This window comes from Limulus polyphemus, unplaced genomic scaffold (genome assembly GCF_000517525.1).
Source record: "Limulus polyphemus unplaced genomic scaffold, Limulus_polyphemus-2.1.2 Scaffold874, whole genome shotgun sequence".
Lineage (NCBI taxonomy): Eukaryota > Metazoa > Arthropoda > Merostomata > Xiphosura > Limulidae > Limulus > Limulus polyphemus.
Genome location: NW_013666484.1, coordinates 149,270 through 160,828, shown reverse-complemented (window position 1 = coordinate 160,828; position 11,559 = coordinate 149,270). Strand labels below are relative to the sequence as shown.

The following is an 11,559-nucleotide window of genomic DNA, read 5'->3' as shown; positions in this document are numbered from 1 at the left end:
TGTTGTTTTTGGTCAATGATCGAGTCTTGATATTGTTGTTTTTGGTTAATGACCGAGTCTTGATATTGTTGTTTTTGGTCAATGACCGAGTCTTGATATTGTTGTTTTTGGTTAATGACCGAGTCTTGATATTGTTGTTTTTGGTCAATGACCGAGTCTTGATATTGTTGTTTTTGGTTAATGACCGAGTCTTGATATTGTTGTTTTTGGTCAAAGACCGAGTCTTGATATTGTTGTTTTTGGTTAATGACCGAGTCTTGATATTGTTGTTTTTGGTCAATGACCGAGTCTTGATATTGTTGTCTTTGGTCAATTACCGAATCTTCACATTGAGAGCAACATATATATATATTTGAAGCTAGCGATCTAGTTGTACGGTTGAAGATTGGATATGCCATGCATAACACATTTCATGAGTTGTATTTTAACATAACATTTCACGAGCTGTGGTTTAACATTGTCATATTTCACAAGTTGTAGCTTAACATAGTCACTTTTCACGATTTATGATTTACTATAGTCACTTTTCACAGGTTGTGAATTATAGTCCCTTTTTACGAGTTGTCACTTTTATATAGTCACTTTTCACAAACTATGGTTTAACATAGTCACTTTTCACGAGTTTTGGTTTTACACAGTCACTTTTCACGAGTTATTTTTTTAGTATGGTCACTTTTTTTCGAGATGTGATTTAAGATAAGTATAGAAAAGCGACTAAAGCATTCTTCTTTTTTTTAAGAAGTTAAAAATATGTATTCCATGCTCATATTTCATATATTTTAATAAGTAAGTTGGATTTTGCATGTAATTCGTTAATATGTTTTTGTAACTTATATATAGTAACGATATCCGTATTGTAATACTTTTTGGAAATATCCATTTATGTAATTATGTCAGATGTTAAACCATGGGTTTGTGTTGTGTTTAAATGGATTACGCTGCATTCTTTTTTGTTAATTCTAAATATCCATTACAAAGTTAAAACAATGTTGATTAACATAAGCCATGCTTCAGGTAATAACATTATTAAATTCCCGAAAACTAATAAAATGAATTTAAGTAATCTGTTCTTAATAAAGATGATTATATTAGAGAAATGTGCTTTTAAAACCTGAAATATACATTCTGATTCTGCCTTGCAAAATTGCGAAGGTATTTCTTAAAATAAAACAAATATAACTGTTTTAAATCTAAATACAATAATTTTAGATTAATGTATATGAATTTACAGTTTGGCTCGTATATTTCAAAATAGGTACAAATAATTACATATTGACAGGATTCCGAGTGAATTTTTATCCTTACAGAAACGGAGTTTCAAGTTTTTCTAGTTCTGGCAGAGAGCTGCAACTTCATGAGCCTATACGTTGAGCCGATTTTGATACAACATTGTTATTAACCAACACATCTCTTGATTAAGCTATTAATTTATTAACAGACGTGATTTGAAGATAGTAAAATAGATAGTTTTGTTTATTAAATTGTGTTGATTTTATTCCGAATAGTCTCATTTTTCGTTTAATTATAAATCATGATTTCGAAAAGATATTTGTAAATTGATTTAATAGAAGTTTTCAAGTAATATCTAACTTGTTTAACCCTTAGTTTTGTCAAATATAAAAAAATGGTAAGTTTACAAACAGACCGTTTCTTAAAACAACATGTAAAAATGCTTGATTATCAAAATTTACATTTTATTATACAATTTTTATATCATATGGAAGTAAAAATAAACAATTTTCAAATTTATGTAAAAATTATTAATAATTAACGAATTAAAAGTTATTTACTTAATTTCTAGTTTACATTTGTATGAATAACTTCTCCAGGAAAACGAAAATGCTTAAAAACAAACGCAGAACTTCTGAGCTAAGCCTCTCCTAATGGGTAATGTGCCATTGGGGCTGCGATTCAAAAATGCCAAAGGTTTGAATCGGGATGTGTTGCTGAATACAACCAACACTTTCAGCTACGGGGGATTTATAATTATGATAGCAAATCTTGCTATTTGGCCAAAAGTAGCTACATGAGTAGCTGATGATGATGACTGCTTTATTCTTACAGCCGGAAGCTTTAAATTAGGGATGGTTATGATTGAACCTATGATCTGGCTGTTTAACGCCGAAATATAAAATTGCATTATATATAATGTTCACTTTGTTTCATTAGCCTTAAACGTTCATTGAGAAAAGATGTTTGCATATAACTACTATACAAGTAAAAATAATTGTGTTTACGGAACCATTTATATACAAATGAAAAACGAACTGATATTTTACCAATTAATTTGCTCAATCTATTGTTTGCTTGTAATTAAGCACAAAGCTACACAATGGGCTATCTGTGCTCTGCCCACAACGGGTATCAAAACCCGGATTCTAGCGTTGTAAGTCCGCAGACATACCTCTGTGCCACTGGGGGGGGGGGGTAATTTGCTCAAAGTGAACATATTGCCGTAACAGAACTTTAGGTTTAGGTTTTTGCAAAATACGAAGTTTGTTTGTCTGCTTATCTGTTAATCACAAAACTAAACAATGGGCTAGCTGTGCTGTGCCCACCACGCGTATCGAAACCCGGTTTATAGTGTTATAAGCCTACAAAGCCTTTGGGGAGGGACACCCTACATACTATAGTACTGTATATATCTATATAACTAGCGTGTGAAAGTTTTTAGAAAATAATCTTATTTTCCCAAAGTTTATATAAATACAAATAAAATATATTTATCTCAGGAAGTTTACACATTTTAAATCAAGTAAAATATATTCGCAGGTTTTTTCAGCATCTTCGTAAATGAAATCCAACTAACTCTACTTATAACTAATCTATATTCTGAAACATTGTGGTTCGAAATATCTTTAATCAATGGTTACTTCGACTCGTTCCAGCTTCATTTAAAACGGTTTATTTTTATTAGAGTTTCAATGATATAAGACAAGTGTAGATGCTTACAAAGTACACTTATGGCGACAGATGACGTCAAAGGCTTAGAAAGCGCTAAATGGTCAGCTTCACACATATACGTTGCTTCGTCATCATCCATTTTGGGATATAACGTCAAAGTGCTTAAAACTGTATCAAGTTTCCCCGTTCCTTTTCGAATGAATATCTTTGCAGCTCCTGTATACCATTAAAGGATAAACAAAAATGTGTTAAAATAAGGTAAATAGTTTTACTTGCACAGTGTTATTATTCACCTTCACATTAATCAAATACACGTGTTAGAATACGGATAAAAGGCAGGTGGGTCTTTTATACAGTAATAGTTATAATTTATATAAACGTATTAACACTTGTCATTACACATGAGTTATGTAATCAAGTAGAAATCATCTAACTTTACACACTAACTATCAGTTATAGTAGAGATTATACGATTTATACAACCATTAAATATATATATAAGGACAAATATTCGTCTTTCAACAAAATGTTGCGCAATAGGCTATTTGCCATGTGCTCGCCACAGGGATCGACCTCTGAACTTAAAAAGTCATCACGCTGAGGCACGAGAGGCAGGTAGAAATCATCACTACTGCTCTTGGATTAGAATGAATGATTCTGATATCCTTTTTCTAGACGGGACTTAATGGATTAAAATCAAAATTTACGACATAGGTCGTTTTACACGTCGCTGATTTAAATTACAGATATTTTTCGTAAATTATATAGTGATATGAGAAGGTGTTAATCAAATAACTGCAACTTGTTACTATTTTTAAACGCATAGAATGACAAAAATAGCAAATTATAATGGCAGCTCAAAATGTTAGTCTTTTAATTTTATTATTCGTTACAAAATAAAGACAAGGTGCGATTAAATGACGTATGAAAACACATTGTTCCAAAATAAGAATTTGGGCTTTCTATATCATATCATTCATAATTAAGTTAATCGAATTCATAAATCAAACAAGAAAGATAGACCATAAGAAACCTTATTATACTTCATATACAGAGGCTTAAATCCGTAGCATGGAAATATATTTTCAAAGCGTATCAAAATAACGTATAAGTATATTCACTGTCATATGTGGTTGGTATTCTCCATAAACAATTACCCTAACGTACAGATACATATCTTCATCAAACTCATTAGAATTAAAGCTCTGATTGGATATCTACATTATAACTTCGAAGAAGATTGGTTATTCTTTACAATCGCGTTTCCAGTGAGATGCAGCTTCGAGTTGAATAAGATCAGAACAAGTAAATATAGACAGAAAATACCACACTCACCAGGTATTAGTTCCATTCTGTTTCGATACCACTTTAAACGAGATGGTGGTTTACTGCGATGAGCACTGCACGTTAAATTCACACGTTCTCCCTCTTTTATTCGAAGTATTGCGTGCCCTGGTCTGCCATTAATTGTAAGTTGATTCGGAGGAACTGGTTTAATGAAGAGAAAGTACAAGGATTCAGAATGCAAACCTACACGAAAGTGGACTCCGTATTTGAAAAATCTGAAGAAATGTAATATCGATTTATCTGCCTGTCTGTCTACTGCAATTATAGTTCAACCTTTAGTGGGAGGAACCATTGATTTATTTGTAATATTCTTGGATTAATTGATGCAATAAATCTATGAGGTAATCGCTTTTCATGAAAGAAAAAAAAATAAGGCTAGAAATATATGTAATATCTATGCTTTTCGCGTATTTCAAGAAGCTTTAGGAATATTTAACTTAAATAAATAGGTACATTAATTATTTTTCAGTGTACCAAACAACCACAATTTATCAGATTCTGTCATAGTTAAAACAAAGTACATGTATAATGCAGGTGTTACCTAATACTGTCAGTTCTGCTCCAGCTCTGATTGGTCCTTCGTCAGGAGCTGGTCCAACCTGACACACAAAGAAAAATTTGTAACATCTTATCAAATTCTGAAATTTACCCACGAAAATGTGACTTTTCTTCCGGTATTGTCGTTTAACTTACTTAGTTTATACAAAATAGTCCAATCCTACAATCATGATTTTAGAAAAGCACGTAACTTCAAGAAGTCTTGATAGAAATGAATAAAAACCTTATAACACGAGCAATCGGGTTGTAGGTTTTTATTCATGTCCAATCCTACAATGATATTAAATGGCTATCGACAAAGACTGAAATACAATTTGTATTAATTTTGATAAACCCTGTAATGATAGAATGGACAAATAACGAATATAATTCAGGAGTTTCAATTTCGAAATGAAATCAATCATTTGTAGTAGAAATATCCATCTTCTTTCTATAAAAGGTAATGAAGCAAATTAAATAAAATCTAATGAGGAACGAACGCTCAAGTATGAATTTTATCACATTTGATCAACAGGTCTAGACTTAATGATTACCAAACTGACATTGGAAAGCTGGAAATCCTTAGAAAATAGGGCTTTCCATCTTCAGATGCAGAAAAAAAAGAGTTCATTCGTTGAAAGCGCTCCAGCTTCTGCTCCATTTTCAATATATTTAACAATTTTTATTGGGCTTTCCATCTATAGATGCAGAAAAACAAAAGAGTTCATTCTTTGAAAGCGCTCCAGCTTCTGCATTATTTTCAATATATCAAACAAATTTTATTAGGCTTTCCTTCTTCAGATTCAGAACAAATAGAGTTCATTTTTTGAAAGCGCTCCAACTTTTCTGATTATCTGTGCTACTGTTTAATTATGTCTCTTTTTTTGCCGTAAGCCTAATATCAAAAATTACATGGGTTTTATTTGCGAAGGTATAATTAAATTGATACAACAGGTGAAACACTAATGGGAAAGGTGCGTTTTTAATGAGAGAGATATTAATATCAGGATTACATTAAACCTAAACGAAATATTTTGAGTAAGAACATGTACAGTTACATACAACAGATATTCACATAGTTATATCTTATAACCTATTGTTATTTGTAGCATTTCAAATAGTAATAAAATATCTGAAAACTGAGGTTATAATTACTTTAAATCTTTTACAAGTGACTCTCTACTCGGATATATTTTTGACGTCTTATAATATGTACTATTCCGCTTGAAGAAGCATACATGTTTCTTTTGTTTTTACCCAAAAACTATACAATAGGCTATCTGCGCTCAATACACTGCAGGGAATCGAACCCCGGATATTTGATGTTGGAAGCCCGTAAACTTACCACTATTTTATTGGTGGACAGAAAGCATACAATTGCGTGTAGTTTCAGTATATATGTGTGTGTGTGTATTATAAGATACTTTATTAATATCTGCGTTATTTTGAGAACCAAATAAAATAAACAAAATATTTCATATGAATCGAGAAATTATAAATACTAACTTTATGTTTACCGTATTAAATGTTGCTTCTGCTATGATCTTCATTCGACCAGTTTATAGGTTTGTTTGTTTTTGGAATTTCGCGCAAAGCTACACGAGGGCTATCTGCGCTAGCCACCCCTAATTTAGCAGTGTAAGACTAGAGGGAAGGCAGCTAGTCATCACCACCCACCGCCAACTCTTGGGTTACTCTTTTACTAACGAGTAGTGGGATTGACCATCACATTATAACGCCCCCACGGATGAAAGGGCGAGCATGTTTGGTGGGATGGGGATGCGAACCCGCGACCCGCAGATTGCGAGTCGAGCGTCCTAACCACCTGGCCATGACAATGTTATCCAATTTTAATGACGAAGAACAGTGAGTAATAAAGTCTAGAGACAATTTGAATAGATAACTAAGGAAACTTTATTACAAGTTTAAACACAGTACTAAATGTATAACCTTTCGACAAGGTATTGTCATGATCAGGTAGAAACATTTTACATAAACACACGAATATATAAACAGATATACCCATAGCGTCAAAGCGCTTAATCCTGTATCAAGTTTCTCTATTCCTTCGACACAACGGGTATATATTAATACATTCCTGTATCTATGTAAACTACTTGTATCTGATGATGACATAATCTTGTCGAAACGTTGTACATTTGTTACTGTGCTATCCAAACTTTATTAGTGCTTAATGTTGACCTTATGTTCTGATGTCATGGCCGGGTATTATAAGTTTTATCGAGAACATGCTAGAGAATACTTAATTTACTGTAAATAAATATTTCGTAATAAAATAAAACACAATTATCTTATTTATAGTAAAAGCTACAGAAACGATTGGCATGAAAAAGACACTTTATTCTCCTATTTTTCTCCATCATTGTTTCATCTGGTTGTTTCGGATAATTGTGCAGAGATGAACAACACTTCTTTGTTATACAATAAAATACAATTAGCTGATTTATAGTAAAAGCTACAGAAACAAACGTGTACGATTGGCATGAAAATGACACTTTATTCTCCTTCTATTTTTCTCCATCATTGTTTCATCTGGTTGTTTCGGATAATCGTGCAGAGATGAACAACACTTATTTGTTATAGCCGTCTCTAATTTGGAACCGGTGAAACTAGAGGAAAGGTAGCTAATCAAGATCACTCACCGCCAATTCTTGGACTACTCTAATCTAAGAGTGGAATTTGACCTTTTTTTTCTATAACGCATCTATGTCTTCAAAGAATGGAGCACGATCGTACAATATGGGAAGCGAACCATGGATCCTCGGTTTCGTAGTCAGGCAAATATTAGATCGCGCCCGGCCAAATTATTTTGTCTGGAACGCTAAACATCTCCAAAACATTCATATATCTGGACATTTTAACGCTTACACTGAAGCTTCATTCCACGATTAACCTGTAAACCAATAGATAACGCATGATCGACATAATTTACAATATCTATGGTTTCTGTATCAAATTAATAGTTTTAGTGTAACTAGAGCAGCGGAAATATTGCTGTCACTTATGTGTGTATGTGTGAACTTTATAAATCGAACATTTTTTATCTGATTTAATCACATTTGGAACAAAAATTGACTGTCATCCAAGGACCAGTTATTTGTCTTTTGTCAAAGGGCAAGGTCACACTGAAGATTCAACCATATACCTCAAAACGTTTCTATCTGATTTTGATTACATTTCGTACAAAGGTCGAATGTTATCCTTGAACCAAACTCTGAAGTTATGGCGAATGTAACTCCAAGTTCAAGGTCGCAGTGAAGGTCAACCGCTTTCGTTATAATGTATGCAAATTAGGATTTCAAAAACGGTTACAACTGGAGAACAAGTTTAGATAAAAAGAGGTTCTTGGAATTTAAACCTTTTGATGTTCATTTTAGATTGGTTACTGCAAAAATGGTAAAACTTGGTTGCGGGGATAGAACTCTATTAAATTCGTTCTAGTTTATACTTAGTTTACTTTCGTCTGTACTTAGATGAGATTTCTCGTTCAATACTCTCTACTGGCACGTTTTTCAAGAGACTTCACCAAGTAAACTTATATGCCAAATGCGAGTAAAACACGGTTCTTTGTTTTTCATTTCGAGTTAACTATGTGAGTCTACACACACACACACACAAATGTAGAAACACAGTTAAACATTCTCTAACATAATGACATCGTTCTTCCATTTTTGTAATAAAATGGTTTTGAATACATTCTATAATACCAATGGTTTTGAATACCTTTTATGATACCAGAACTGACCTGACATTGATAGTTCCCTTCATCTTCTAACATTGTTTTGGATATTCGGAGGTTGTATATCCCTTCTCCTTTGTCTATCATCATTGAATACCTTCTAAAGCCAGGAATTGCAGGGTCAAATCCTGTCACGATAAACATACTAAGTTCAATGCTTTTTTTCTAGAAATACTTCATTTATCTCAGAACAAATGACTTGCAGACTGGAATTGGAATATTTTGATCTATTACAACAATTCTGAATAATCAAACACATTTTTAATCTGCCACAATAATCCCGATTCATCAAACACATTTTTAATCTACCACAATAATCCCGATTGATCAAACACATTTTTAATCTGCCACGATAATCCAGATTCATCAAACACATTTTAATCTACCATAATAATCTCAATTCATCCAACACATTTTTAATCTACCACAATAATCTCAATTCATCAAACACATTTTAAATCTACCATAATAATTCCGATTGATCAAACACATTTTAAATCTACCACAATAATCCCGATTCATCTAACACATTTTAATCTACCATAATATTTCCGATTGATCAAACACATTTTTAATCTACCACAATAATCCCGATTCATCAAACACATTTTTAATCTACCACAATAATCCCGATTCATTAAAACACATTCTTTGTATTCAAAGCAATCGGTGGACATATACACTCGTGAGTAAACTATCTCCACAAATTCCAAATTTGATTATACTATATTCATATATAAAAATATCCAAACATTAAAACAGCAGACTGGATAACAGTTTTTGTTCTTCTTGTATTTCAAATTTTGTCTTATGTAATGATTAGTTATTATAAGTAGGTTCTTACGAACTTTTTGAATTCAACTTTACGTTGCTGAAACACTTGGCATATGTATATATTATTGACGGATCTATTAAGTGACATAAATCCCAACGTGATATTGTTGTTTTTTCTATTTTCATGTGTATTGGTACAACAATAAAAATTCACACACTGCTAGTGATATTATGATATTGTTTTTTTTCTATTTTCATGTGTATTGGTACAACAGTAAAAATTCACACACTGCTAGTGATATTATGATATTGTTTTTTTTCTATTTTCATGTGTATTGGTACAACAGTAACAATTCACACACTGCTAGTGATATTATGATATTGTTTTTTTTTCTATTTTCATGTGTATTGGTACAACAATAAAAATTCACACACTACTAGTGATATTATTTTGAGTCAGAAGGTTCATGTAAGAGATACTACGAATCTGCTTCTCAAGTAATTATCTTCATCGCATTGGTTTTGATCTTTAATTAAAACAAAAGCCTTAAAATCCAATGAGCCGCAATCTTTCAAATATAAACCTTATCACATTTCGTCAACAGGTCAAGACTTCATGACTACTCTACTCTCTACTCTCAGAAGCTTCTGAGTCGTTTTCAGTATCTTTAAAAATATAAATCGGCATATAAATCGACCCATAAGCTTATGTTTTTCTTCAATTATAAATTGTTACCTTAGTAACATATAAATCGACCCATAAGCTTATGTTTTTCTTCAATTATAAATTGTTACCTTAGTAACATATAAATCGACCCATAAGCTTATGTTTTTCAGTTATAAAATGTTACCTTAGTAACATTTAAATCGACCCATAAGCTTGTGTTTTTCTTTAATTATAGTTTTTAGATTAACATTTAACTATGAAGAAAAAGGAAACCAACCAGTATAGAAAAGCATAAGCTATGTATTAAAATTATACACTTCATATAGGATGACTAATTGTTTGTTTTTTTAGTATATTTTCACTTCTCAGAATAGTTAATATCTATTAGCTTTAGTTAATATTTAACGACACGTATCTGTATATCATAAAAAAGCGATATTGGGAAGACAATAAATATCAAACATAAAAACAAAATCGCAATTTTATCTTATATGCAACAAAGCAAAAGATCCACAAGTGTAGAAACTATTTCAGAACTTTGCATCAACAGAAGATACTCACCTCAGACACGTTCAGTTTCTAAGATCGATTGCTATTAACTGTTTTCAGTTCGTATGTGTTTTTCTCTATTTATATCACAATATAATGCCATTTATGTAAATGTGTTATTACATCCCAACACCGAAAATACGACAATGACTGTTTGTCTTTGTCTAATGTAAGCCAATATTCATTCGTTTGATTTTGCACATATCTACTCGAGGGCATCCTACGATAGTCTTCATTAATGTTGAAGGTAGCTAGACAAAATCATTCATCATCAACAATTGGCAGATACTATTGTCAGCCTGAATAGCGGGATCTGATTGTCACTCTTTTAACACACCCATGGTCCCATGGTAACGGGACACGAATCAGAGTCCAACACGATCGCCCATAAGTCAATAACCATTGGATATTGATTATTAGCATGGTGTGTTAAGGGTTAGCATACTGCTAAATAATATCAAGGAAACTAAAAACATCATTGAATATTGATGATTAATTTCTTGTGTTAAGAGTTAGTATGCTGCTAAAAACTAAAAATTTCACAAAATTGAAAGAAATCCAAACCAATCTCTGAGTTATAGACGAAAAAACTTCAAACTACACCAATGAATTTTGACTAACTACTTTCTTAAAGACCTAACAACTCTATCTGTTTTGCATAAATCAGGATAAAAAGCCTCCAGGAAAAACAAACAATACGTGTTAACCTCTGTCCTCTTAACACACACACACACACACACACACAATATATATATATGTGTAGCAACCTTAATTTCTAAGTTTAAAACCAGGTAATTATGGAACTCTTTTATAATTTTGCGTTTCTCATGCAATGTATTTCTTAAAATTCTCTTCCTTCCCAAAAAATGAAATTAGACTGTTGAAATTCCGAACGGCTACGGTTATGTCGAAATAATTAGAAGTTATAAAAGTTACAAGTAACAAGTAACAGCAATGACTACAGCAATTAATGTAAACATGTGCTTATATTTACATGTAAAATATTTTTACAGAAAATATT

The 11,559-nt window shown here is 32.0% G+C and overlaps 1 protein-coding gene across 3 annotated transcripts in view; it reads right to left on the bottom strand.

The window, feature by feature from the left end:
- Positions 1-11,559, bottom strand: part of LOC106460984 (nephrin-like) — a 197,398-nt gene that overhangs the window by 74,115 nt on the left and 111,724 nt on the right. For all 3 annotated transcript variants that reach the window (XM_022387777.1, XM_022387776.1, XM_022387775.1), the window contains 4 exons: positions 8,555-8,676; positions 4,793-4,850; positions 4,240-4,392; positions 2,953-3,120 (listed from right to left, as the gene is read on the bottom strand). In XM_022387777.1, coding sequence (XP_022243485.1) covers positions 2,953-3,120; positions 4,240-4,392; positions 4,793-4,850; positions 8,555-8,676 — 501 coding nt within the window. The remainder of the gene's footprint in view (positions 1-2,952; positions 3,121-4,239; positions 4,393-4,792; positions 4,851-8,554; positions 8,677-11,559) is intronic.